Consider the following 18468-nt stretch of genomic DNA (forward strand, 5'->3'; position numbering starts at 1 on the left):
GAGGCCACGCCTACATATTGAATCATTAGAAAATGGCTGACATTGAAGAAGACACAAAAGGAGATATTTCTGGAACAGTGTATCGTACAATGAACCATGTGATGAGAGAAGAAGGGAACGAGATGCTGGATGCCATCACGTTCGATAGGCACAGACTGCAAGTGGTCCAGCGAAGAGTGATGGCACTTGCTATTCGCTCGTCCCCTGTCCAACAATTTGGAATGGGATTTGGCATTGGATGGTATGTACTAGTTTATTAGGGACATTGGTAGATAGGCAAGGTATTCGATGTACAAGGGGGACACATAATTGGCCCATTAAAAATTATTACGATTATTATTAAAAATTATATAATCAATGTTGTTATTTTATTTTAATTTCCTAGGGTATCTGGATATCTGTTCAGAAAGGTCAGTCGAACAGCTGCTTTCGTTCTCGGCTGTGGCTTCCTTGCATTACAGGTAAGTCTCTCTAATTTATAACTTATCGCTATTGATGAACCCTCTTTCTGTTAGGGTGCAGTGTCACTAGGTATTGTGTCAATAAACACAGAAGGAGTCAAAGAACTTGCTAGACACAATATGAGACGATTTGAGACTCATGTGAGATCCATCAGTGGAGAAGAAGCAGCCAGTCAGGGTGGAGTGTTTCAAAAACTTTACGACTTTGCTCAGACTCATATGTTTATTTCAAGTGGATTCATCTCTGGTGCTGTTGTGGCATTTACATTCTAATGTTATATCTTCATATAATTCAAATGTATCTTTATTTTATTCATTGTATAAAACAGTATCATGTTATGACTTATGAGTATTGAATAATAGTGAGTTATTGTGCAGTGAATTGAATATGTTGACCATGTGTTGACATTCATAATTAATGAGCCACACCTCTAATAAATTCCTTTATGAGCCACACCCTTTTAGAAGACATAAACAATCCTTTGGACCATGTCCATCTCAAAGAAAGAGAAATGGCAGCGATACGTGGACGATGCTCTCCTCAAAACCGAGCAGGTGACAATGGCCGCCATACACGGCTTGGACGGAGAGGCATGGGCCACATCAGATGGATTTAATGTGAGCTTTGGACTCAATATGCCTGGTTACCATAGATACCAATAAACATCCAACCTAATAATTACAATGCTAGATTTGCAATGGCTATTGAGCTCAAATTTTAAGCAATTCTAGGCTTCCACAACTCCTTTAACCTTTGCCCATTCCACATTACTGCAAATGATGTAGAATTAGAATGCAATCATTGTTTTTATTGCTGTTTGACTTTCTTCAGGTGACCACAGAGCAAGTAGCAAAGCTTGTAACTTGCATCACGGGAGATACCACCACACTTAAGAAATCTGGCATCAAAGTCGGGAATCGGAGCTACATACTGTTAAGAGATGATCCTGGGAGATCAGTGTATGGTCGCAAAGGAGCTGACTCTGGCGTCTGTGTTGTGAAGACGAAACGTGCTTTACTGATTGGTGTGTATGGAGTTGGTGTCCAGCCTGGAAACTGTAATGCTGTCATGGAAAAAATGGCTGACTATTTGATTGAGCATGGACTGTAGTATGCTCATTTTAATTTTAAATGCCGTAGTTATACTTTTTCACCAAATACTTTTTGAGAAAAATTAAAAATTCATAAAATTTTTAGAAATACAAAATAATTTTTTAAAATAAAGGGAAACAGAAAAAATACAAAAAATGAAAAATAAAATTTAAAAACTGAAAATAAAACAAAAATGCAAAAAAATTAAAATGTGCTCATGCATTATTAATTTTCTAGACTATACCACGCCCACCCACGTGTTGCTGATGACGTCATTATTTCCCTCCCAATTCCAATTTCAAACTGAACTGTCCCTCTCTCTTTTCTCTTATGGCTACTTCATCTTCTCATTTATCCGGTCTCACTCATCCTCGAGTCCTCCCAGACTCCAGTGCCCCAGATCAGCGTTGGAAAAGGCTTCCAACGAAGCCAAGAACTGATACTGCTCCTCTCAATCTCTCTCAGTCTTCTTCCAAAACTCCCAGTTACAGTAGAACCAGGAAAACCAAATCTGCCCACACTCCTGGCGTCACACCTCGCCCTGGTGTGACTCCATCCAGCTCAGTTAACAGCTGTCGGTGAGATTCCTAGTATTAACGATCCAACCCCTCCTTTTTCTGTCTTTCCTTAGATTTATCCCAAAGAGGAACACGATTCAAAACGAGTATGGATCATATTTGTTATTAAAGCAGAAACCAGCAAACGAAGAGAATGAGAGTGACGATGAGCTGAAGGATCCTCAAGATGAGGTGTACCGCAAGTCACTTCTGTCGATAGCATGTAAGGGTAGTGTACCCAGAGGGGTACTCTCATTCCATACACCAAGAAATGGTGAGTTGCTGCTGTTTTTTCTACATGTACATGTATATGTGTATGTATTTATAAAGTTACAATAGAAAGCTAGAAACTTTATTTTGCCAATTTTTTGGTGATGGGTTTTAAAATTACAAATTTTCACCAAAAAGTGACCATTGCACTGATCTCTCTGTATCATGATAGATGATCACTTACCACAGTATGTTACAAGTGGTCCTGTGGGCAGTAGTGCCTCCATTTCTCATTCCATCACTAAAAGATTTGGAGACCTGCATTTCGAGGAGAGAAGGAAGATTGACACGAAGACAGAGAAGGTTTTAGATGCTCCGGATATTGTTAACGACTTTTGTACGTTTAAAGACCCCCCGGCCTTTAATAAAAGATAATAAAATTATTATTCTTCTTTTAAAAGATTTGAACGTGCTTGATTGGAGCAAGAAGAATGTTGTAGCAGTAGCCCTAAAAGAAAAGGTTTACCTTTGGTATGGCGAGACGCAAGAAGTGGAGCAGTTGCAAGGGATTGGATACGAAGGCGTAATGATCACTGCTCTATCATGGGCAGAGAAAGGTCGCTTTCTAGCAATTGGACTAGACAATGGTCGAATACAGGTAGAGTGGCAGGAAATGATATTGCTTTTGTCATTATTATTTTAATTAGTTGTATGATTCGGATATCAATAAGAAGATTCGGACAATGCGTGCTCACACTGGTCGTGTGAGCTGCTTACATTGGCACCTGCACTTACTAGCTAGGTACTTGTGGCTTTTATTTCTTTCTCTTTTAATATCCTTTTTTCCCACTCTCTCCCTCTCAGTGGATCAAAAGATTGTGAAGTGGCTATACACGATGTACGACAGGGAGAGCATTTATTATGCAAGCTACTGGCCCACAAGATGGAAGTATGTGGACTTCGATGGTCACCTGACGGTTCAATGCTAGCATCTGGAAGTAATGACAACACTATTTGTTTGTGGAGCCCAACAGTCAGTCACAGTCCAATTCATGTACTAGAAGGACATATTTCTGCTGTAAAGGTAAGGAAGATGAAGAGTACTTTTTAGTGCATGTGCTCTTGTATAAAGTTACATGTATATTTATGTGTTGTTTTTGAATGTGGTACTCTTGTTTTGTTCCTGATTGATAGGCAATGGCTTGGTGTCCATGGAAGCCACTCATTTTAGCTACTGGAGGAGGATCTAATGATAAGTGTATAAAGCTATGGGATACAGCAACAGGAGAATGTATTAAAACTAAATGTGCCAAATCAACAGTACGTTCCTTTATAATGTAATCACTCTCTCTCTTTCCTTATGTATTTTTAGGTCACTGGTATTGTATGGTTAGCTGTACATAAAGAGTTGATAACGTCACATGGTTTTCCAAAGAACCAAGTGATTATATGGAAACTGGAACCAGAGTTGACAAAACTAGCTGAATTAAGTGGACATGCGGGTCAGCTATTATCTCAACATCTTTTTTCAATTATTTTGTGCAATTGATCATTTAATAGTTACACCATTTAAATGTTCATTATATCACTTAAATGTATATACACAGTATATCAATTCACTTTATCTGTCTTTTTGTTAGATCGTATTTTACATATTTCACTAAATCCCGATGGATCCAAACTGATAACAGCAAGTGCTGATGAGACATTGAGAATTTGGAATGTTTAATTTTTTTAATGATTATAATCTCCTGCATATTTATTAATTTTTTTGTTGTGGAATGTCTCATACAACAATTAACCATCTTTATTTACTGTATTGTGTCAAATTAACATATTATCGAGATTGAAATAAATTTTATCTATCTCTGACTCTGTGCAATTGACTTTAAATGTTAAACGATTCTGTTATCGTTTTCCTTCAATCATTATGATGTGGTATCCGAATTTCGTCCTAACGGGAGGATCTGTATAGACTGGTCTATCCACAGTGCTGGGCTCTAATTGGAAAGCAGCGTCTTGAAAGGGACCCACCATTGAACCTCTTGTCATCCAACCCAAGTCACCCTACACCAATAACCAGTAACTATTCGATCACTAATGGTCACTGTATGAGGTTGCATGGCTCTCTCTTACGTACCCCATGTCTTGCTTTGTCTTCTGAATAATTAGTAGCAACTTCATTGAACTTCTGACCTGCCTTCAGCTTCTCCATTGCTTCCATTACTTTAGAGTGCTTCTCACAAAGTATGTGCCTCACCTGAATTAGTTAAATGGTACAAAGGAGATGACACATTTCGTCAGACATATATGCATTTGCCCCCAAAAACATATAAAATAAGATCGATACTCCATTTAAATGTGTACATACTTTTATTGCATTTCCTCCTCCACTTTTCTTTGCCTTGCCACCAGCAGTAGCTTCACTTGATCCTCCTTCTAAAAATGTTAAATAAAATAAAATGAAGTACACATATACTGCAAACATGTACCTGCACCACCTTTTCCTTTAGCCCCACCTCCTTTCCCGCCCCCAGAAGCACTACCACCACCTCCTCCTCCTTTACCTTTGCCCTTGGGCATAATGCTGACTTGGCATTAATATAAAACCACGCCCACAATAAAATTAATTAAAATAAAGTCTATTATAATAATTATGGTACACATTTACACACACTTTGGATGCAAAAAAGATTTAAGAACCAGCTGCAAATATTCAAATATCAGGAAAGAGACACACCGTACAGTGTTTATTCTCTCTCCTTCACATTATCTACAACTGATCAATAACTCCATTCACAACAATAGTATAAATACAATAATATAATTATTTATATATTATTTTAAGACTCCATTTCTGGGAGTGCATCGTTATGTTCTAGAAAGGAGGCAGAGGAAGAGCGGATAGAGGGATCATCAAGCAATGACTTGAACTCTCCAAATGAAGGTAACCGACCTGAGTCTAACTTAGACCAGACCAGTTTCTCTACAATAAAAAATTAAAAAATAGAAATAAAACACTTAATATACAAAACAAGTAAACTAAGTAATTAAAGCATTAAGTTCTTAAATGCTGTAAGAATTAGAAGAATTTTATAGCAAGCACAGATTTGATCATTACAATTGCCTACAGTGTAATAGATGCATTATAACATACTACACAATAGGACATAGCATTGTTATGTGTAATATGATGTATTGAATTCTACAATAAAAGGATACAATAAGCTGACGCTATATATATAGGAGGCATTCATTTGACACCGCTGTAGAGCCTATAGAGGTTTAATGGGATTACCATTGAGATAGACTTCAAATGCACCAGTTGACAATAACTGATTCTCAATCTGACCTCCAATGACCACCAGAAGCAGGACTGAGGCCATCTGCAATAAAGATAAGATGAAGATCATTATTATTATTATGTAGAAAGTTTGAGTCAATTCCAATCGCACCTTTTTTGTTATAGCTAAGCGGAAAGACTCCGCAGTGCTTAAAAATTTTACACTTAAGGTTTAAATTGCTTCTGTATACACAAACCATCTTCATAAAAAAGGTTTGTTTGTATCAGTGTTTGCCCCTCCTCTCTCTCTCTCTCTCTCTACCTTATTCTCAAACATCCAAAGTAGCCATTGTGGCGTATTATTAATACCAAATCTTTGCAGCATCTCTGGTCCTCCCCCAATGATAACAGCAATACATAAAAGTCGAATAATAAACACAATGTTACTTAACGCTGTCGCAACGGGACCAGCTGGGTAGACCCTCCCCTCCACACTCAGCGAGGGCATATCTTCCCTCAGGTGAGCAGTGTACTGCTCAAAAACCTTCCGATACCCTCAGCTGTGACTATAAAAATAACAGATATCTCGTGAATAATACAATCTTATTAATCATAGGCTTATAAAATTACAGGAGGTTGGGCATGTATGATTAATGAAGCATTGAAGCTTACCAGTAGATTACTTTAAGCGTCATTTCAGCAGCACTGGTGAAAGCAGGGTGAGTTAGCTTAGGACCTTCTCCCAGGCCAGTTTCTATCGAACTGAAGAAAAGAAACAGACAGAGCAACTTCAGGTCCATATCCTCGTGTAAGCACCTCCCTACTTGGGTGTGGCTAATAAAATAATAATTAATTTTAAAAATTATTAAAATAATTAAATAATCAGCTTTTGTTTTCTCTGAATAATATTAATAATATATTAATATTTAAATAAATAAAATCCTTAGGAATTTCCCTCCAGTCCACGTTGCTGTTCTTCATCACCAGTGTCTTCGTGATTAGTAGTCGGGGACATAAAAACATGTTTTATCTTTTCCTTTTGATCGTGAAAGAATTCGCTCTAAAAGTCAAAAAGAATAAAATAATGGCTTAGCTAATACAAGGACCTACTATACGTCCATCACGACCAAAAAGTGCCAAGAAACCACGAAACTTCCGCTTCATTCTAACCTCATTTTCCTAATAGATGTAAAATAAAAATAATTATTAAAATCAAGGAGGGTTGGGGTTGATTTCAAATAAATTTCCTCAAAATTAAATTTTCAAACATACCTTTATGAAACCAACATTGAGTTCTTTAGCCGTATAACCTCTTTCAAGGTTCCTCTGAATGTACATATTGTAGTCTTTAACAATACGAGCGATTATCTCGCTGGTGGAGATACCCTCTGTTCTCTTGGTAGGATAAAACTTGCCAGCATCTTTCACTGGTTGATAAATGTCAGCCATGTCAGAAGTATTGTAGGGTAGGTCGTCATGGGCAACAAAATCAATCTGAAAAACAAGACATTTTGTAACTTAAATTTTTTTTGCTGCATAGCATGTTAAAAAATAATTCTAGTATTTTTATTATTAGTTAACCATAATTGAAAATGTCCCAATATTACCAGTTTTAGTTTTACACAAAACATTTTCCATTTCATATTGTTCATACATATATGCACTCAATTACAATCACACATATACACACATAAAATATAATCATGATTGTGACATAATTACTTGATTTTTCTCGAGAAACTCTAACGATAAAGTCCAGGGAGCTCCTGCTAGTACCTCGTCAACATAGCGGCAATGTCTCACAGCGTCATATCTCTCATCCTCACTCATGACGGTCTTTCCTTTCAACTTATGAGTCATGGCATCACTACTCACTACAATACAAAGGATTATTAGTATTATTATTATCATGCATGTACTTGTGTACCTCCAACTATTAGGTAGGTATTAGGGAAGGCATTCTTAGCTTGCATGAGCACGCGAGAGTGTCCATTATGAAACATGTCAAAAATACCATCAGAATAAACACGAACTGGCTCTGTGTGTGTGTAAGTGTTGTGATAAAAAAAGTCATGTGAGGAAAGTTATTTTTAAAAAAGAGACAGTATATATACATGATAAAAAAGATTTAATATAAATTTATGCTTTTCCCTAAACAAAGACAATTATTAATTTAGAAGCCAACTTAGCAAAGATGCATGGATGGCTAACCTTTTGTTCCTTTCTTGGCTTCTTCAATAGTCAATGGCCTCCGGCGTTTATTAGCAACTGGCAATAGCTCTCTGCTGAGAGGAGCAGGCCCCACATGTAGCTCTCTTGAATAAGAATACCTTCCTGGGCTGCTGCTCACTCCATTACTGCTGCCGCTGCTGCTTGCCTCGTCAGCTGCTCCTGGACTAAGTTGCTGCTGAGCACAAGATCAAAGCAAAAGCTATTACAAGGCAGAAGCTACCTTCTTTTTGGGTGGAAAGGTCTCCTCGTCCTCTTCTTCGTTGGTAAGGAGAGGCTCGCTGTCTGGATGTAGCCTCTTTCTTGTCGTCATTATGCTTTTTCACAAGTTTTCATTCCCACCCACCATTTCTCACGTGTCTGGCTGCTTTAGCACCACCTCACAGCCATCTGGGGAGGAGCTAGAGTAGAATTGCTGCATGGGTTTCTGGGCCAGTTACAAAAGGTTGCCACGCTCCCAGAGGTTCTTCCTTGGTTTAACTGGGATTGTCATTGGGTGGTACGGGCCATCTTGGATGACATACCTCTTTGAAGACCCTGGCATTCTTGTAAAACCAAGACGTGACACTGAAAAGTAATCTAGGTAGATCTGCTCACTTAATTTTTTTTAATATGGAAAAGAAAAAAAAGAAACATTCAAAGCCCGTCAATCAGCCATCAAAATCTTCATGGATGCTCTCCATTATAAACAGGGAAAGCTGTACCCTGTGCAGTAAGCTAATCTCCAGTATTAGCATAGCAACCAACAGCATATGGATCCTGGTCTGGCTTGTATTAAGTATGGTTGAAGAAGACGTTAAAGATGACGTCAACTTGTAAGCTGATAGTGGAGCAAGAAAATAAACTGATATTTTTTGTTATCTTCCCTTCCTCTTCGTTTATAATTTGTATTTTCTTTCTTTTTCATTTCTCTCTAGATATTTAATGAGAGAATTAAAGCTAGTCCATCTTGTTGATATATTTAGTATTTTAAAAGGCGTCCATTTGTCACTGATAGTTGTATCCTTTGCCGTCTTCATCTGTTACATGTGTTGCTCTAATTTGTACACTTTCTACATCATTCAGGTACAATTATAACTGCAATTGGTTGCTTATTATTGTTGAAATAATTAAAGTTTTTTCAGTAATATATGTACTTTAGAATTTTAGTGCTATAATGCTTTAGCATAAAGTGAATAATGTTCTGACTATGTGTTCATATTTTTCATGATTTTATTCTATTTTCCAATGCATACATATCTTCTTTATAATGCTACAGATAGTGAATTTGGTTGTCGTAGTATACAACATATTTTTCTTCTACTACATTATATCTACTGGCTACATAGTCTGGCATCTCTTCCTACTCTCCCTCCCTCTTCTCACTGTCCGTTTCTTTTATCACTACTCCGTTATTATTTTTCTCGTCGTTGGGTTGTGGTCGATCATCTCCTGGTACAAGTTCAAGCACATTCCCCGAAACAGGTGCTCGGGTAAGCTAGTCTATAGCTTGGTTGTGATGCTGCTCTTTGTCTCTGCTATCGTTTCTCTCATCAAAATTGGTTGTTACTCTTGTAATGTGAGAAGCTCCCTTCCCGGTAAACCAGGTCTCACTGCACACAGGGGCTGTCCTCACTCCCCTATGCCCGAGAACAGTCTGGCGGCTTTTCGTAATGCAGCTGAGATACAAGGTGTCGTCACGCTGGAATCTGACGTTCACTTGAGTCATGACGGAGTTCTCTTTCTCCTTCATGATCCTACTCTCTTTCGAACTACATCCTTCAGTAAACAGTGTCCTCAGTTATCACCAAACACTATAGCCTCTACTCTTAGTTATTACTCTGGTCCTTGTCCTTTAGTTAATCTTACTCTTCTGTCTGGCAGTGAGGACTCCTCATCTACTGGTCCTGCTGGTCCAGGTGCTAGTAATGGTATCCCGACACTTAAGGATTTACTGGTCATTGCTAAAAAGAATGAAAAGAATGTCATTTTTGACCTGGCACGCCCGATCAACAAGTACAGCACTTTTTATGTCAATTATACTCTTCAAGCTGTTTTGAAGTCAGGAATCAATCTAAAGAAGGTAACCGATTTATTGTGACATTTCCAGCAATACTGAGACTTATTCAATGTATCTGTTGTATTACCAATAATAATGATAATAATAATAATATCTTTGCTTGTGTCATTTCATTTTTATGAGCGAATGTGCCTTTTAAGAATCTAAAATATTTAGCATTTTATATTTTTCAGTCAGCAAATTGAGCTGTTTTTTCCCTACATGTACATGTGTAGGTGTGGTGGCTGGAGGAACACAACAGATCAAGGATCAGTGCTAAATATCCTGGACTAACTCTGGCAGCTAAAAGTAGTTTCACTAGCTTCAAACAGTTTCAAAGGAACAACATATCAATAGCAAATGAGCACTGGTCAACCACTGGGGACATTATAAAGTAATTGAATCCTTTTTGTTCATTTAATTTGTATGCACTAAACTACTGTACTGCTTTCATAGTTTCATTGTCAAAGATGCTCATTATCTCCTTGTATGTACTAATTGTAGAACTATCCCCAATCAAAAGCTAGCATTACAGTTTAATATATTATTTTGATAGGCGTCTACAGTCTCTCAGGATGGCTATCAACATGTACACCATTGATTCTGTTATATTATATGAGTATGCTTGGTGTCTGGGAGTTGATACTGTCACCACCAACAACTGTCAGCTACTCAATAACCACATACACAACTACCTACACGAGGTAAGGATCCTACATATAGTACTTTAAGATATATAATGGTGATATAGAACCATAAATGTATGTATGAATGAAATTGGATTATATTGACTGTTTTTTTTTACTTTAGGCTTGTCATTCGATACTTTTGGCTACACCATGGCTACTCATACTGATTGTTGCTCTTCTTTGCCTTTCCATATTAACTATATAGTGTTTCTGGTATTATTAGTTTAATGTTGATAATAAGGATTTTTTTAAACTAGAAATAACGTTAAGGGACTGAAGGGGGTAACATAGAAAATTTACACAAAAATAACCGGAACAGAGATAAAACTAAAGACAGTAGATTGTATACACAGTTCAATTAGCAATAAAAGAAAAGGCCAGGATTGTAATAAGTGATATACAGAGACAGTAATTTGTATAATCTATTGTGAGGTTGAGGCTTCCGTAGCTGTAGCTTCATCTGGCTGCTCCTCATTAGTAGGTATAGGCTGGAATGAAGCTTGTAATGGAGGAGGTGTCATTAATGCTTGCTGCTGGGCAACCATTAGAGCATACTGTTCAGGATTTGGGTAGCACCACTGCTGGTGGCTGCGCCGTAAAGGCAACTCTCTCTTTCGGCACTTAGCTCTTCTATTCTGAAACCAGACCTAAATGTATGTAAATGCATAATAGTAGCTTGTTGTCATGAAATTTAGAGTCACTTACCTGAACCTTTTCAGGTGTAATTCCTAGAGCTTCTGACATATTTTCTCTTGCCTGAGTATCGGGATAACTATCTTGATAAAAGTATGACTCCAGAGCATCCTTTTGCTGCTTGGTGTAAGTCATCCTCTTCTTTTTTATATTTTTCTGTCCACTAGAATCGCTGCTACCAGTCTCTTCACTCGAGGGAGATAACCTCGTGGAAACACGTGTTTGGCGTGGCTCTACTGTTCCCAAGATGTCGTCTATTCTGTGGCTTGTGAAAGTTCTCTTTCGACTAGCCTTTTCTTTTCCGCTGGACTCTGCCATTACAACCTTGCTTTGTTGACAATACTCAATCACAAAATGAGAGAGAATCAGTTTCTATTATTAAGATAAGACCGTATTAAGACCATGTGCTACAGCTGTATAAGCGTGGGATGATCCAGCATGCTCTTTGACTTTGAAGTCCCGCTCAAAATGCTCCTAATTTAGCACAATAGCACCTTTCTTTGCTTGCATAATTTGTAAAAGAACAGTTAGCAAAACCTTCATTCAATAGATTTAGCATTCAAAACTTTATATATTCATTCATTCATGGATTTAAAATCACACACAACACAGACAAAATTTATGTTACACAATCTTGATTAAAACGCAATAGTTATTAATAATAAATTAGACTACAGCACATCCATTTGTCTCTTTTCCAGCTCATCCTTCTTCTGATACAGCCCCAGGAGTACGGAGGGCATTGTCTCTTTATCAATATCACAACCAACAGATTTTAACATTCCCTGTAATTCATCACAGGCAACATCCAGTGCTTCCCTTGATCTCTATATAAATGACAAGTTCACAATTAAAGGTCAAATGGCTTTTATTATGCTAAATTATGAATCTACTATAGCCCATGGTTTTTTCTAAAAAATGGCTCAAAAATTACCCCCAATTTTTATTACATTTTCTGATACATATTTATGTCCTTATGCTATGTAGAAAGTTTAAGCCGATTCCGACTTCAACTTTTCGAGTTACGGCCATTGTAAAAAATGGGCCAAAATCTGAAAAAATCCCTGTACTATAGCCCATGGTTTTTTCTGAAAAATGACTCCAAAATCACCCTCAATTTTTATTACATTTTCTGATACATATTGATGTTCTTATGCTATGTAGAAGTTTGAGCCGATTCCAACTTAAACTTTTCGAGTTACGGCCATTTAAAAATGAGTCAATTTAAAAATAATTCAAACTCACAGAGTATTCGATGATATTGTGAGAGATTGCCTCTACCCATAAATGTCTCTCTTGCTCTGATGGTGCTATCATGTAGAAGGTCCTTGAAGCATCCTCCGGATTACTAAAGGCCAGATTCAAACTGGAGAAGGCATCAACTGCTCCTTCAGAAGCAAGAAGTGCCTACGAAAATATTTATAATAGTATACATTTGTAACTTATTGTACTCACAGAAATTGTACCAGCAAAGTTATTTGGCCTATGAACAGCTAAGCAGCGGTTCTAAAAATAGGAAAAAAGAACAAGTCTTATAATTAAAAAGGGCTGGCTATAAATTAAATATAATGAATAATCTTAAAACTAATTATATATATTTTTTATCATTATACTAACCACTGATATGATGCCTGCTTTGTCTGATTTAGCTACAGCGTCATTCATCCTAGGAGATCCCTGCCTTATCTCACTGCACCAGCTGCCAGGAAGTAATTTGATAGCACCACGTGGACGACTATCCTGCAGTAACAAAGAACCCCATCATGTTACATTAATGATTAATACTACACATAAATGTATGCTAATCACACTATGAGGAGTTGCTAGTACAAAGCCTTCTTGAAACTAATAAATGTCATAAAACAAACACAGTCTTATTCCAAATACATTAATTTTGAGCAATAACAGATGTAAATCCTTTCTATTGCAATGAAGCTTCCTTCACATAACCTTTTCCCCACCTTTCCTCTCTCTCTCTCTCTCTCCCTCCCTCTCTCCTCTCCTCACTCCATATTTCTTGAAATAGTTCAGAATTGGTCCGTTGAGTATGAAATACCTCTTCTGCCATTTGTCACCAAACACTCCTGCATAATAAACAAGAGCCATAAACACACAAGCCATGACACACAAACACATACAAACTTTACATAAACATACCAAATCTCAAAGTGACATATGCACACCATCATACATGTATACGTACATACATAAAATGACTTTAATACATTTATAACTGTCTGCTTTATAGTGCAGTATAGATACTAGCACTATATTCTGGTACTAGGAGTAGTGATATGTTTTTATAAGAGTATGTGTTCCATAGCATTATTTGTTTTTAAAACAATAACTTTACACATTAGAACAGTTACCTTTCCTATGACTCAGTTTAATTAGCCAGCCACCCTTTGTCTCATAGCGTGGTATTACACTGACAAATGGAGGAGGTGGTAAGACAGTAATGAGATTGGGTTTGCCAGAGGAGCCACTGCTGGTGCTATTAATTACTTCAGATTGCTTTATGAAACTAATCGAGGCCGCTCTATTCTTTGGAAGCTTGTCAACATACTCGACCGAGAACGGACTCTCATCGCTGAAGAAATTATCGTCCGAGTCAGATAAATCTCCACTACAGCTTCCGGTTTCTATCCTTTTATCTATAGCCTTTTGTCTCTCTGCCTCTCCTTGCTCTCTGTGGCTGGCTGTAGGAGCTGTCGCTTTGGCAAACACTTCGTCAAAAGCTCTGTCTCTCGTTGATTCCTCAAATGCAGGGGAAGTCCCTGTTCCGTTGTTGCCACTAAAGGGATCTAAATAATTGAATACGTCATTCCCTGGGCTGCTGTCAAAGACATCATCTAGTCTTGGAAGAGGTTCAAGTATGTCTGACTCCATGGAGCCATCATGTTTGCCATTGACTTCTAAATCAACGGACTGGCTAAACTGGACCCAACCGGTTTGGCTGGCCTCAAAACCGGCTTTACCAGTTTTAAGAGAGAGGCTTTTGTCTATCTGTTGTCTACGGAGAGTACATGGCGAGTTTGTGGCAGCCATTTTCATTCCTTCGGCAGTATCAGGTAAAGAGAATAAAGGGAGGCAGCTTATGATAATTTTAGCTCCTTTTGGTCCGACCAACCTAAAGGAAAGGGGTCAATATAAACAGAGCTTACTGTATCATTCTGCATGCAATGTATATTATCAATTGGTGCTTACTACTCACTATTGTGACAAGCTAAGTGTGACAAATGCCAATCATAAATTCATAAATGATTAGTTATTATAGCCTAATCTCTCAATACTATATTAGTAGAAAGCTTTACTAAAAGTATGGATTTCATTACACAAGGGAAGAAGTGTTCTAAACTTCCTCTGTTTATGACTGTGGGGTCAGTCACAACATCTCGTTATTATGGGTTTCAGCTTTTGCTGCTTGTTTATCACTATAGTCCATTGTGAGACATGAATGAGGCATACACTTTATTGACACAAAAACAGTTTCTGTTCATTTTCAAGAATTATGCACGACAATCTTTGTCCCCAAAACAATGCACTGAAAGTTTAGAAGCTCTCACTGTGATAGCAACTTTTAATTTATAAATAAGGTGCACATACACAGGACACTTATAACTACGTATAGCAGGATTGTATATCTTTCATTAAGTAAATTTGGTAATAATTATAATAATGATATATCTACTCTTTATGCACAATCAAAGTGTTTGATTTCTTACACAAACTCGTTGGCTGATTCAATTATGATTTGCGTTCCATCTATCAGGACTATCCGCCTATCTTCTAGTTTATGAGGAAGCCCTGGCTTAGATTGACTAGAGTCACTACAGGAGCGGACAATCTGACGAAGAGATAAGGTTGTGCTTTATAAAAAAAATTAAAACACATACACTGTAGTGTACCTTGGAAGTCTCTCCTGTAGACTGGCTCTGACTAATACTAATGACGGTCTTTCTGTTGAGAGTGCCAGATTTCTGCAGATTCTCTAGGACCTGCTGGTGATTCCCAACACTTTGTGTCGCCATTAGGACGATTTGATGATTCGATTATGCTGCAGAAAAGGCGTGGCTATGCTCGGCGCAAGAAGTAGGCGTGGCTCATTGCAGCAGCTGCGAGTTTGCAACTGGAGCTATGGGTCTCAATTGGAGAAGGATTCTGTCATCTCTGAAGCGATCTGTCTACAACAAAGAGACAAAGGAAGTACTAGGAAGGACTGGAGTAGGATGGAGTAAGTTTATATTCATTATCTTTTGCTAGATCTATACTTTATGTATTACATAAAGGTCAACTTGGTGCATTTTATTTTGCATTTTATCTTGCCATTGGGATTTTCTTTGCTGCACATTTGGCAATATTCCTTGGGATGACTCCCCATCCAGCTCCTGGGGTTCTACCATGGAACTTTGGTAGATACGCCTATCCAAATTATCCAAATTCTAAAATAGGTAGGATTTTTATTTTATTTTTTTCTTAAAAATTATACATAGTTTGAACTCATCTACATCTTAGATTTGATTTCTATCCCAGGCATCGTGGATACTAATGGCAGCTATACAACCTATAGAAGCAAGTTCAGGCACAAACTCTTGGAGCTAGTAGATCACACCAATGCATGTGAGCATATCATGAATTATTGCTGGAGCACAATGTACTATAAAATAGTACATTATAGTTAAAATAGCATAAAACACAGGCATTATAGACTAGTCTGTAAAATACTGGAAAATATTTCAAATGTATACACTATACAGACCATCTGCTAGCTGTGTGTCTAATATTATATGTCGTCATAATAATTCTAAATGTTGCATACAGTGCATTTACAATGTGTCTCATTCATAGCTGATGTTTACTGCACGACTGATAACAATTATGGCTTTACAGGGACTAGAGCTTGTATCCTCCTTTATATTGCAAAAGTAAACCAGAGTGACTTAAATTAGTCGAAAAGTCGTCTTTTTTCTCTCTTTTCATCAATCAAGGTGTTCGAATGGACTCCGAATACACTTGAACCTTTTATCCCTGGTATTAGATTTGGCTCACATCTTCCAATCTCCTGCTCTATCGAAGAAGCCCACTCCTCACTGGTGAGTGCATGCTACAGTATGTAACAAACAACTACATTTAGAGTGTTGCCATTCTGTACAGGGAATTCAACTAGCTCTGACTGCCCCCGGGATACCTCTTACTATCCCAAACAATGAATTCACTGGGAGTTTCCCTTACGCTAATCAAGATAACTTCTCGTAAGTACATTATTTATGATTATAACAAATTATAATAACATTCATTTTTTAAGGATTCCATTAGTTGGTGTGGGCATAAGTGTATCAAATGTCACTCTAGCATCAAATTACGCCAAGTTTGATGTACGGGTGACCTGTGGTGTCAATCGTACTGCATTAAACATAGCGCACTGGGATGAGTCAAGAATTAATAAAGTTTTTGAACTACCGAGCAATACAACATTTCTCATTCACTTTGTCCGTGCACAGCTCTAGTTACTGTATGCATAATAATGAAAGTACTAGTATTATTATTTAGAATGATTATTGTAATTATTATTTTTGTGAGTTTGCTTTTCGCTGTCTCATCAGAAACTCCTTAGTCCTCTCACTCCAGCTTGTCCTCAGGTCCCTACAAGGGGTTTTACTTTCGCTGGGTGTCTTCGGAAGTTTTAGAAACCTTCGTACTCTTGGCAACATAAAAAGGAGGTTTTGAGCTAAGCTATATGTGCTGGAAGTTGCCCAATAAAGAGTCATGGCAGAAGGTAGCTGTGACGCTACTACACCAATACTGATTGATAGGAGACGAAAAAATTTAGTTAATATACTCTGGAAAAGAGTCTCTCGTCCTTTCTTTTTAAGAGCATTCACCTATTGTAAAGAAAGAGATAACATAAGGACATATGATATGTATCAGCTGAATTAGAAAGTTCTAAACAATCCAATTTTGATTGGAATCAACTCAAACTTTAAAAGCAACATAAGAACATGTCTATGTGCCAGAAAAAATTATAAAAATTAAGAATTGCTTCCTTTTCATTTTTGGCAAAATTTGGCCAAAGTCCCTGCACTACTACAGTACAGGGGCTTTGGCCCAATTTTTATTATTTTGAGTCAAAAGTTGTGATCAGAATGAATCATTAGATTTACCTCTATATTCAAAAGGTTTGATACCGAAAGGAGTACAGGGAGAATGAACAATGGGTCTGGAGCAGTCAAATCTGCAAACCACAGCACACCTTCAGTAGAAAGACCTGGTACTACAGCAAAAAATAAAAACAAACTTGTCTTTTTTCTGCCCTCACCTGAAGGTACCCCTCCAGTTGCTGGATTAGCTCCTGACATGTTTCTCAGTGCAAAGGATATTACAATCCAGAGTGGCAACTGAATCCATGGCAGAAGGGTCACTTTAAGAGGGTGACAGCCTTCCCTTGAGTATATTTCTCTAGATAATTTACGAAACTACAGACAAAAGAAGATAAAACAATTGTTATTTTAAAACTGAATATAAATAACCATCAAACCACGAGACATTACAGATACATTTATAATAATGATAATTCCCAGTGGGCATGTAAATATACTTGGAAATAGTGCATATTAAAGAGTATACCTACAGTATGTACATAATATATTACTTCAGCTTTAAATTTTCTGTTAGCTTCATTGGAGGTCTTTCCTTCTCTCTTACAGTTGACAACAATCCTGTGCTTAAGTGCTTCCCCGTATTCCTTTATCAAAGGTTGCAGCAGCTCCATCTTGGATATTATCTTGTTTTGGTGAACAGAGAGTGGTAATGTAACCACGGTTCGCAGTATCACCGTAGTACCTCCGATGACTACCCACCACGGCAAGGAGGTTAGGTTATGGGCGGAGCATATCAGGTTTTCGGCACATTGTATGACTTTGTACTGATGGTAAGGTCTACTGGATAGTAGCCACACCCCTTTCCTTAATCCCCTAGCCCTCCTGGTCCAATGTGAATTCATGCCTTCATCTTTTTTATAACTTGAAGTTATTAATGAAAAAATGGCTGCAAAGGCTTTCTTTCATAGGAGGAAAAGAAAGAGGAGCAAGGACATAAGGTCTTACGTTACAGTGTTACCAAGAGAAGAGGAGGGAAAGATAAGTAAAAAGAAGACAAAAAGTGCTCCAGAAGATTCAGAAAGCAGCTACGTCTCGGCCCTCACCCTCTCAAAAGGAGT

The 18468-nt window shown here is 37.6% G+C and overlaps 11 protein-coding genes across 12 annotated transcripts; 5 read left to right on the forward strand and 6 right to left on the reverse strand.

Moving 5' to 3' along the window:
• Nucleotides 1–6: 6 nt before the first annotated feature.
• On the forward strand, nt 7–873 carry LOC100633964 (FUN14 domain-containing protein 1-like). Its single transcript, XM_003383108.3, has 3 exons — nt 7–241; nt 386–461; nt 516–873. Exons 1-3 carry the CDS (start codon nt 33–35, stop codon nt 732–734), a joined length of 504 nt encoding a protein of 167 aa, XP_003383156.1. The 5' UTR covers nt 7–32; the 3' UTR covers nt 735–873.
• Nucleotides 874–892: 19 nt separating this feature from the next.
• Nucleotides 893–1651, forward strand: LOC100634047 (profilin-2-like). Its single transcript, XM_003383193.3, has 2 exons — nt 893–1079; nt 1294–1651. The coding sequence occupies exons 1-2, from the start codon at nt 951–953 to the stop codon at nt 1570–1572; spliced, it is 408 nt and encodes a 135-aa protein (XP_003383241.1). The 5' UTR covers nt 893–950; the 3' UTR covers nt 1573–1651.
• Nucleotides 1652–1770: 119 nt separating this feature from the next.
• Nucleotides 1771–4139, forward strand: LOC100634174 (cell division cycle 20.2, cofactor of APC complex-like). Its single transcript, XM_020002366.1, has 9 exons — nt 1771–2131; nt 2185–2384; nt 2553–2717; nt 2782–2978; nt 3028–3122; nt 3185–3404; nt 3515–3640; nt 3693–3822; nt 3961–4139. Exons 1-9 carry the CDS (start codon nt 1884–1886, stop codon nt 4047–4049), a joined length of 1470 nt encoding a protein of 489 aa, XP_019857925.1. The 5' UTR covers nt 1771–1883; the 3' UTR covers nt 4050–4139.
• Nucleotides 4127–4936, reverse strand: LOC100634300 (peptidyl-prolyl cis-trans isomerase NIMA-interacting 4-like). The gene is made up of 4 exons (XM_003383195.3): nt 4813–4936; nt 4692–4759; nt 4461–4580; nt 4127–4387 (listed from the first exon to the last, which is right to left on the reverse strand). The coding sequence occupies exons 1-4, from the start codon at nt 4901–4903 to the stop codon at nt 4229–4231; spliced, it is 438 nt and encodes a 145-aa protein (XP_003383243.1). The 5' UTR covers nt 4904–4936; the 3' UTR covers nt 4127–4228.
• A 10-nt stretch (nt 4937–4946) lies between these two features.
• On the reverse strand, nt 4947–6452 carry LOC100634092 (selenoprotein T2-like). The gene is made up of 4 exons (XM_020002387.1): nt 6276–6452; nt 5926–6169; nt 5619–5706; nt 4947–5306 (listed from the first exon to the last, which is right to left on the reverse strand). Exons 2-4 carry the CDS (start codon nt 6109–6111, stop codon nt 5164–5166), a joined length of 417 nt encoding a protein of 138 aa, XP_019857946.1. The 5' UTR covers nt 6112–6169; nt 6276–6452; the 3' UTR covers nt 4947–5163.
• A 38-nt stretch (nt 6453–6490) lies between these two features.
• Nucleotides 6491–8195, reverse strand: LOC100634219 (choline-phosphate cytidylyltransferase A-like). 2 transcript variants are annotated; one of them, XM_020002373.1, is made up of 7 exons: nt 8056–8195; nt 7815–8007; nt 7531–7641; nt 7326–7477; nt 6876–7097; nt 6714–6782; nt 6491–6663 (listed from the first exon to the last, which is right to left on the reverse strand). In XM_020002373.1, the coding sequence occupies exons 1-7, from the start codon at nt 8143–8145 to the stop codon at nt 6547–6549; spliced, it is 954 nt and encodes a 317-aa protein (XP_019857932.1). In that variant the 5' UTR covers nt 8146–8195; the 3' UTR covers nt 6491–6546. The 2 variants fall into 2 exon arrangements, with proteins under 2 accessions (XP_019857932.1, XP_003383158.1); XM_003383110.3 differs by having other exon boundaries at nt 7815–8010.
• A 7-nt stretch (nt 8196–8202) lies between these two features.
• On the forward strand, nt 8203–10877 carry LOC105315164 (glycerophosphodiester phosphodiesterase domain-containing protein 4-like). Its single transcript, XM_011409708.2, has 6 exons — nt 8203–8647; nt 8750–8897; nt 9091–9894; nt 10107–10264; nt 10427–10574; nt 10681–10877. Exons 1-6 carry the CDS (start codon nt 8445–8447, stop codon nt 10762–10764), a joined length of 1545 nt encoding a protein of 514 aa, XP_011408010.1. The 5' UTR covers nt 8203–8444; the 3' UTR covers nt 10765–10877.
• A 104-nt stretch (nt 10878–10981) lies between these two features.
• On the reverse strand, nt 10982–11666 carry LOC105315170 (short stature homeobox protein 2-like). Its single transcript, XM_011409715.2, has 2 exons — nt 11265–11666; nt 10982–11206 (listed from the first exon to the last, which is right to left on the reverse strand). The coding sequence occupies exons 1-2, from the start codon at nt 11568–11570 to the stop codon at nt 10982–10984; spliced, it is 531 nt and encodes a 176-aa protein (XP_011408017.1). The 5' UTR covers nt 11571–11666.
• Nucleotides 11667–11767: 101 nt separating this feature from the next.
• On the reverse strand, nt 11768–15324 carry LOC100634423 (uncharacterized). The gene is made up of 8 exons (XM_003383196.2): nt 15161–15324; nt 14978–15099; nt 13622–14382; nt 13260–13336; nt 12870–12992; nt 12708–12758; nt 12498–12659; nt 11768–12079 (listed from the first exon to the last, which is right to left on the reverse strand). The coding sequence occupies exons 1-8, from the start codon at nt 15281–15283 to the stop codon at nt 11924–11926; spliced, it is 1575 nt and encodes a 524-aa protein (XP_003383244.1). The 5' UTR covers nt 15284–15324; the 3' UTR covers nt 11768–11923.
• LOC109586231 (uncharacterized) lies at nt 15321–16858 on the forward strand. Its single transcript, XM_020002408.1, has 7 exons — nt 15321–15486; nt 15542–15703; nt 15786–15872; nt 16101–16177; nt 16241–16345; nt 16407–16504; nt 16558–16858. The coding sequence occupies exons 1-7, from the start codon at nt 15390–15392 to the stop codon at nt 16757–16759; spliced, it is 828 nt and encodes a 275-aa protein (XP_019857967.1). The 5' UTR covers nt 15321–15389; the 3' UTR covers nt 16760–16858.
• On the reverse strand, nt 16687–18313 carry LOC100634550 (mitochondrial inner membrane protein COX18-like). The gene is made up of 4 exons (XM_011409730.2): nt 17902–18313; nt 17569–17725; nt 17414–17523; nt 16687–17134 (listed from the first exon to the last, which is right to left on the reverse strand). Exons 1-4 carry the CDS (start codon nt 18250–18252, stop codon nt 16820–16822), a joined length of 933 nt encoding a protein of 310 aa, XP_011408032.1. The 5' UTR covers nt 18253–18313; the 3' UTR covers nt 16687–16819.
• Nucleotides 18314–18468: the final 155 nt, after the last annotated feature.

Source organism: Amphimedon queenslandica, unplaced genomic scaffold (assembly GCF_000090795.2).
Source record: "Amphimedon queenslandica unplaced genomic scaffold, v1.1 AMPQUscaffold_13514, whole genome shotgun sequence".
NCBI lineage: Eukaryota > Metazoa > Porifera > Demospongiae > Haplosclerida > Niphatidae > Amphimedon > Amphimedon queenslandica.

Bases quoted from the DNA above. Each gene is read 5' to 3' on its own strand.
- LOC100633964 (XM_003383108.3), top strand. From the start codon at position 33: ATGGCTGACATTGAAGAAGACACAAAAGGAGATATTTCTGGAACAGTG. The intron at 242-385 runs GTATGTACTAGT...TTAATTTCCTAG, and splicing joins ATGGGATTTGGCATTGGATG to GGTATCTGGATATCTGTTCA. The intron at 462-515 runs GTAAGTCTCTCT...TCTTTCTGTTAG, and splicing joins GTGGCTTCCTTGCATTACAG to GGTGCAGTGTCACTAGGTAT.
- LOC100634047 (XM_003383193.3), top strand. From the start codon at position 951: ATGTCCATCTCAAAGAAAGAGAAATGGCAGCGATACGTGGACGATGCT. The intron at 1,080-1,293 runs GTGAGCTTTGGA...GACTTTCTTCAG, and splicing joins CCACATCAGATGGATTTAAT to GTGACCACAGAGCAAGTAGC.
- LOC100634174 (XM_020002366.1), top strand. From the start codon at position 1,884: ATGGCTACTTCATCTTCTCATTTATCCGGTCTCACTCATCCTCGAGTC. The intron at 2,979-3,027 runs GTAGAGTGGCAG...TATTTTAATTAG, and splicing joins TAGACAATGGTCGAATACAG to TTGTATGATTCGGATATCAA. The intron at 3,405-3,514 runs GTAAGGAAGATG...CCTGATTGATAG, and splicing joins GACATATTTCTGCTGTAAAG to GCAATGGCTTGGTGTCCATG.
- LOC100634300 (XM_003383195.3), bottom strand. From the start codon at position 4,903: ATGCCCAAGGGCAAAGGTAAAGGAGGAGGAGGTGGTGGTAGTGCTTCT. The intron at 4,581-4,691 runs GTATGTACACAT...TAACTAATTCAG, and splicing joins GAGGAGGAAATGCAATAAAA to GTGAGGCACATACTTTGTGA. The intron at 4,388-4,460 runs GTACGTAAGAGA...TTATTGGTGTAG, and splicing joins AAGACAAAGCAAGACATGGG to GGTGACTTGGGTTGGATGAC.
- LOC100634092 (XM_020002387.1), bottom strand. From the start codon at position 6,111: ATGCCCTCGCTGAGTGTGGAGGGGAGGGTCTACCCAGCTGGTCCCGTT. The intron at 5,707-5,925 runs GTAGAGAGAGAG...TCTTTATTGCAG, and splicing joins TTTGGATGTTTGAGAATAAG to ATGGCCTCAGTCCTGCTTCT. The intron at 5,307-5,618 runs GTAATCCCATTA...TTTTTATTGTAG, and splicing joins ATTTGAAGTCTATCTCAATG to AGAAACTGGTCTGGTCTAAG.
- LOC100634219 (XM_003383110.3), bottom strand. From the start codon at position 8,145: ATGACGACAAGAAAGAGGCTACATCCAGACAGCGAGCCTCTCCTTACC. The intron at 8,011-8,055 runs GTAGCTTCTGCC...TCTTGTGCTCAG, and splicing joins CCTTTCCACCCAAAAAGAAG to CAGCAACTTAGTCCAGGAGC. The intron at 7,642-7,814 runs GTTAGCCATCCA...ACACACACACAG, and splicing joins AGCCAAGAAAGGAACAAAAG to AGCCAGTTCGTGTTTATTCT.
- LOC105315164 (XM_011409708.2), top strand. From the start codon at position 8,445: ATGGAAAAGAAAAAAAAGAAACATTCAAAGCCCGTCAATCAGCCATCA. The intron at 10,265-10,426 runs GTAATTGAATCC...TTATTTTGATAG, and splicing joins ACCACTGGGGACATTATAAA to GCGTCTACAGTCTCTCAGGA. The intron at 10,575-10,680 runs GTAAGGATCCTA...TTTTTACTTTAG, and splicing joins TACACAACTACCTACACGAG to GCTTGTCATTCGATACTTTT.
- LOC105315170 (XM_011409715.2), bottom strand. From the start codon at position 11,570: ATGGCAGAGTCCAGCGGAAAAGAAAAGGCTAGTCGAAAGAGAACTTTC. The intron at 11,207-11,264 runs GTAAGTGACTCT...ACATACATTTAG, and splicing joins TTACACCTGAAAAGGTTCAG to GTCTGGTTTCAGAATAGAAG.
- LOC100634423 (XM_003383196.2), bottom strand. From the start codon at position 15,283: ATGGCGACACAAAGTGTTGGGAATCACCAGCAGGTCCTAGAGAATCTG. The intron at 12,993-13,259 runs GTGAGGAGAGGA...TTGTTACTGCAG, and splicing joins ACTATTTCAAGAAATATGGA to GATAGTCGTCCACGTGGTGC. The intron at 12,660-12,707 runs GTGAGTACAATA...ATATTTTCGTAG, and splicing joins ACTTTGCTGGTACAATTTCT to GCACTTCTTGCTTCTGAAGG.
- LOC109586231 (XM_020002408.1), top strand. From the start codon at position 15,390: ATGGGTCTCAATTGGAGAAGGATTCTGTCATCTCTGAAGCGATCTGTC. The intron at 16,178-16,240 runs GTAAACCAGAGT...TCATCAATCAAG, and splicing joins TCCTCCTTTATATTGCAAAA to GTGTTCGAATGGACTCCGAA. The intron at 16,346-16,406 runs GTGAGTGCATGC...CATTCTGTACAG, and splicing joins AAGAAGCCCACTCCTCACTG to GGAATTCAACTAGCTCTGAC.
- LOC100634550 (XM_011409730.2), bottom strand. From the start codon at position 18,252: ATGAATTCACATTGGACCAGGAGGGCTAGGGGATTAAGGAAAGGGGTG. The intron at 17,726-17,901 runs GTAATATATTAT...TTTTGTCTGTAG, and splicing joins ACAGAAAATTTAAAGCTGAA to TTTCGTAAATTATCTAGAGA. The intron at 17,135-17,413 runs GTAAATCTAATG...TCTTTACAATAG, and splicing joins CAAACCTTTTGAATATAGAG to GTGAATGCTCTTAAAAAGAA.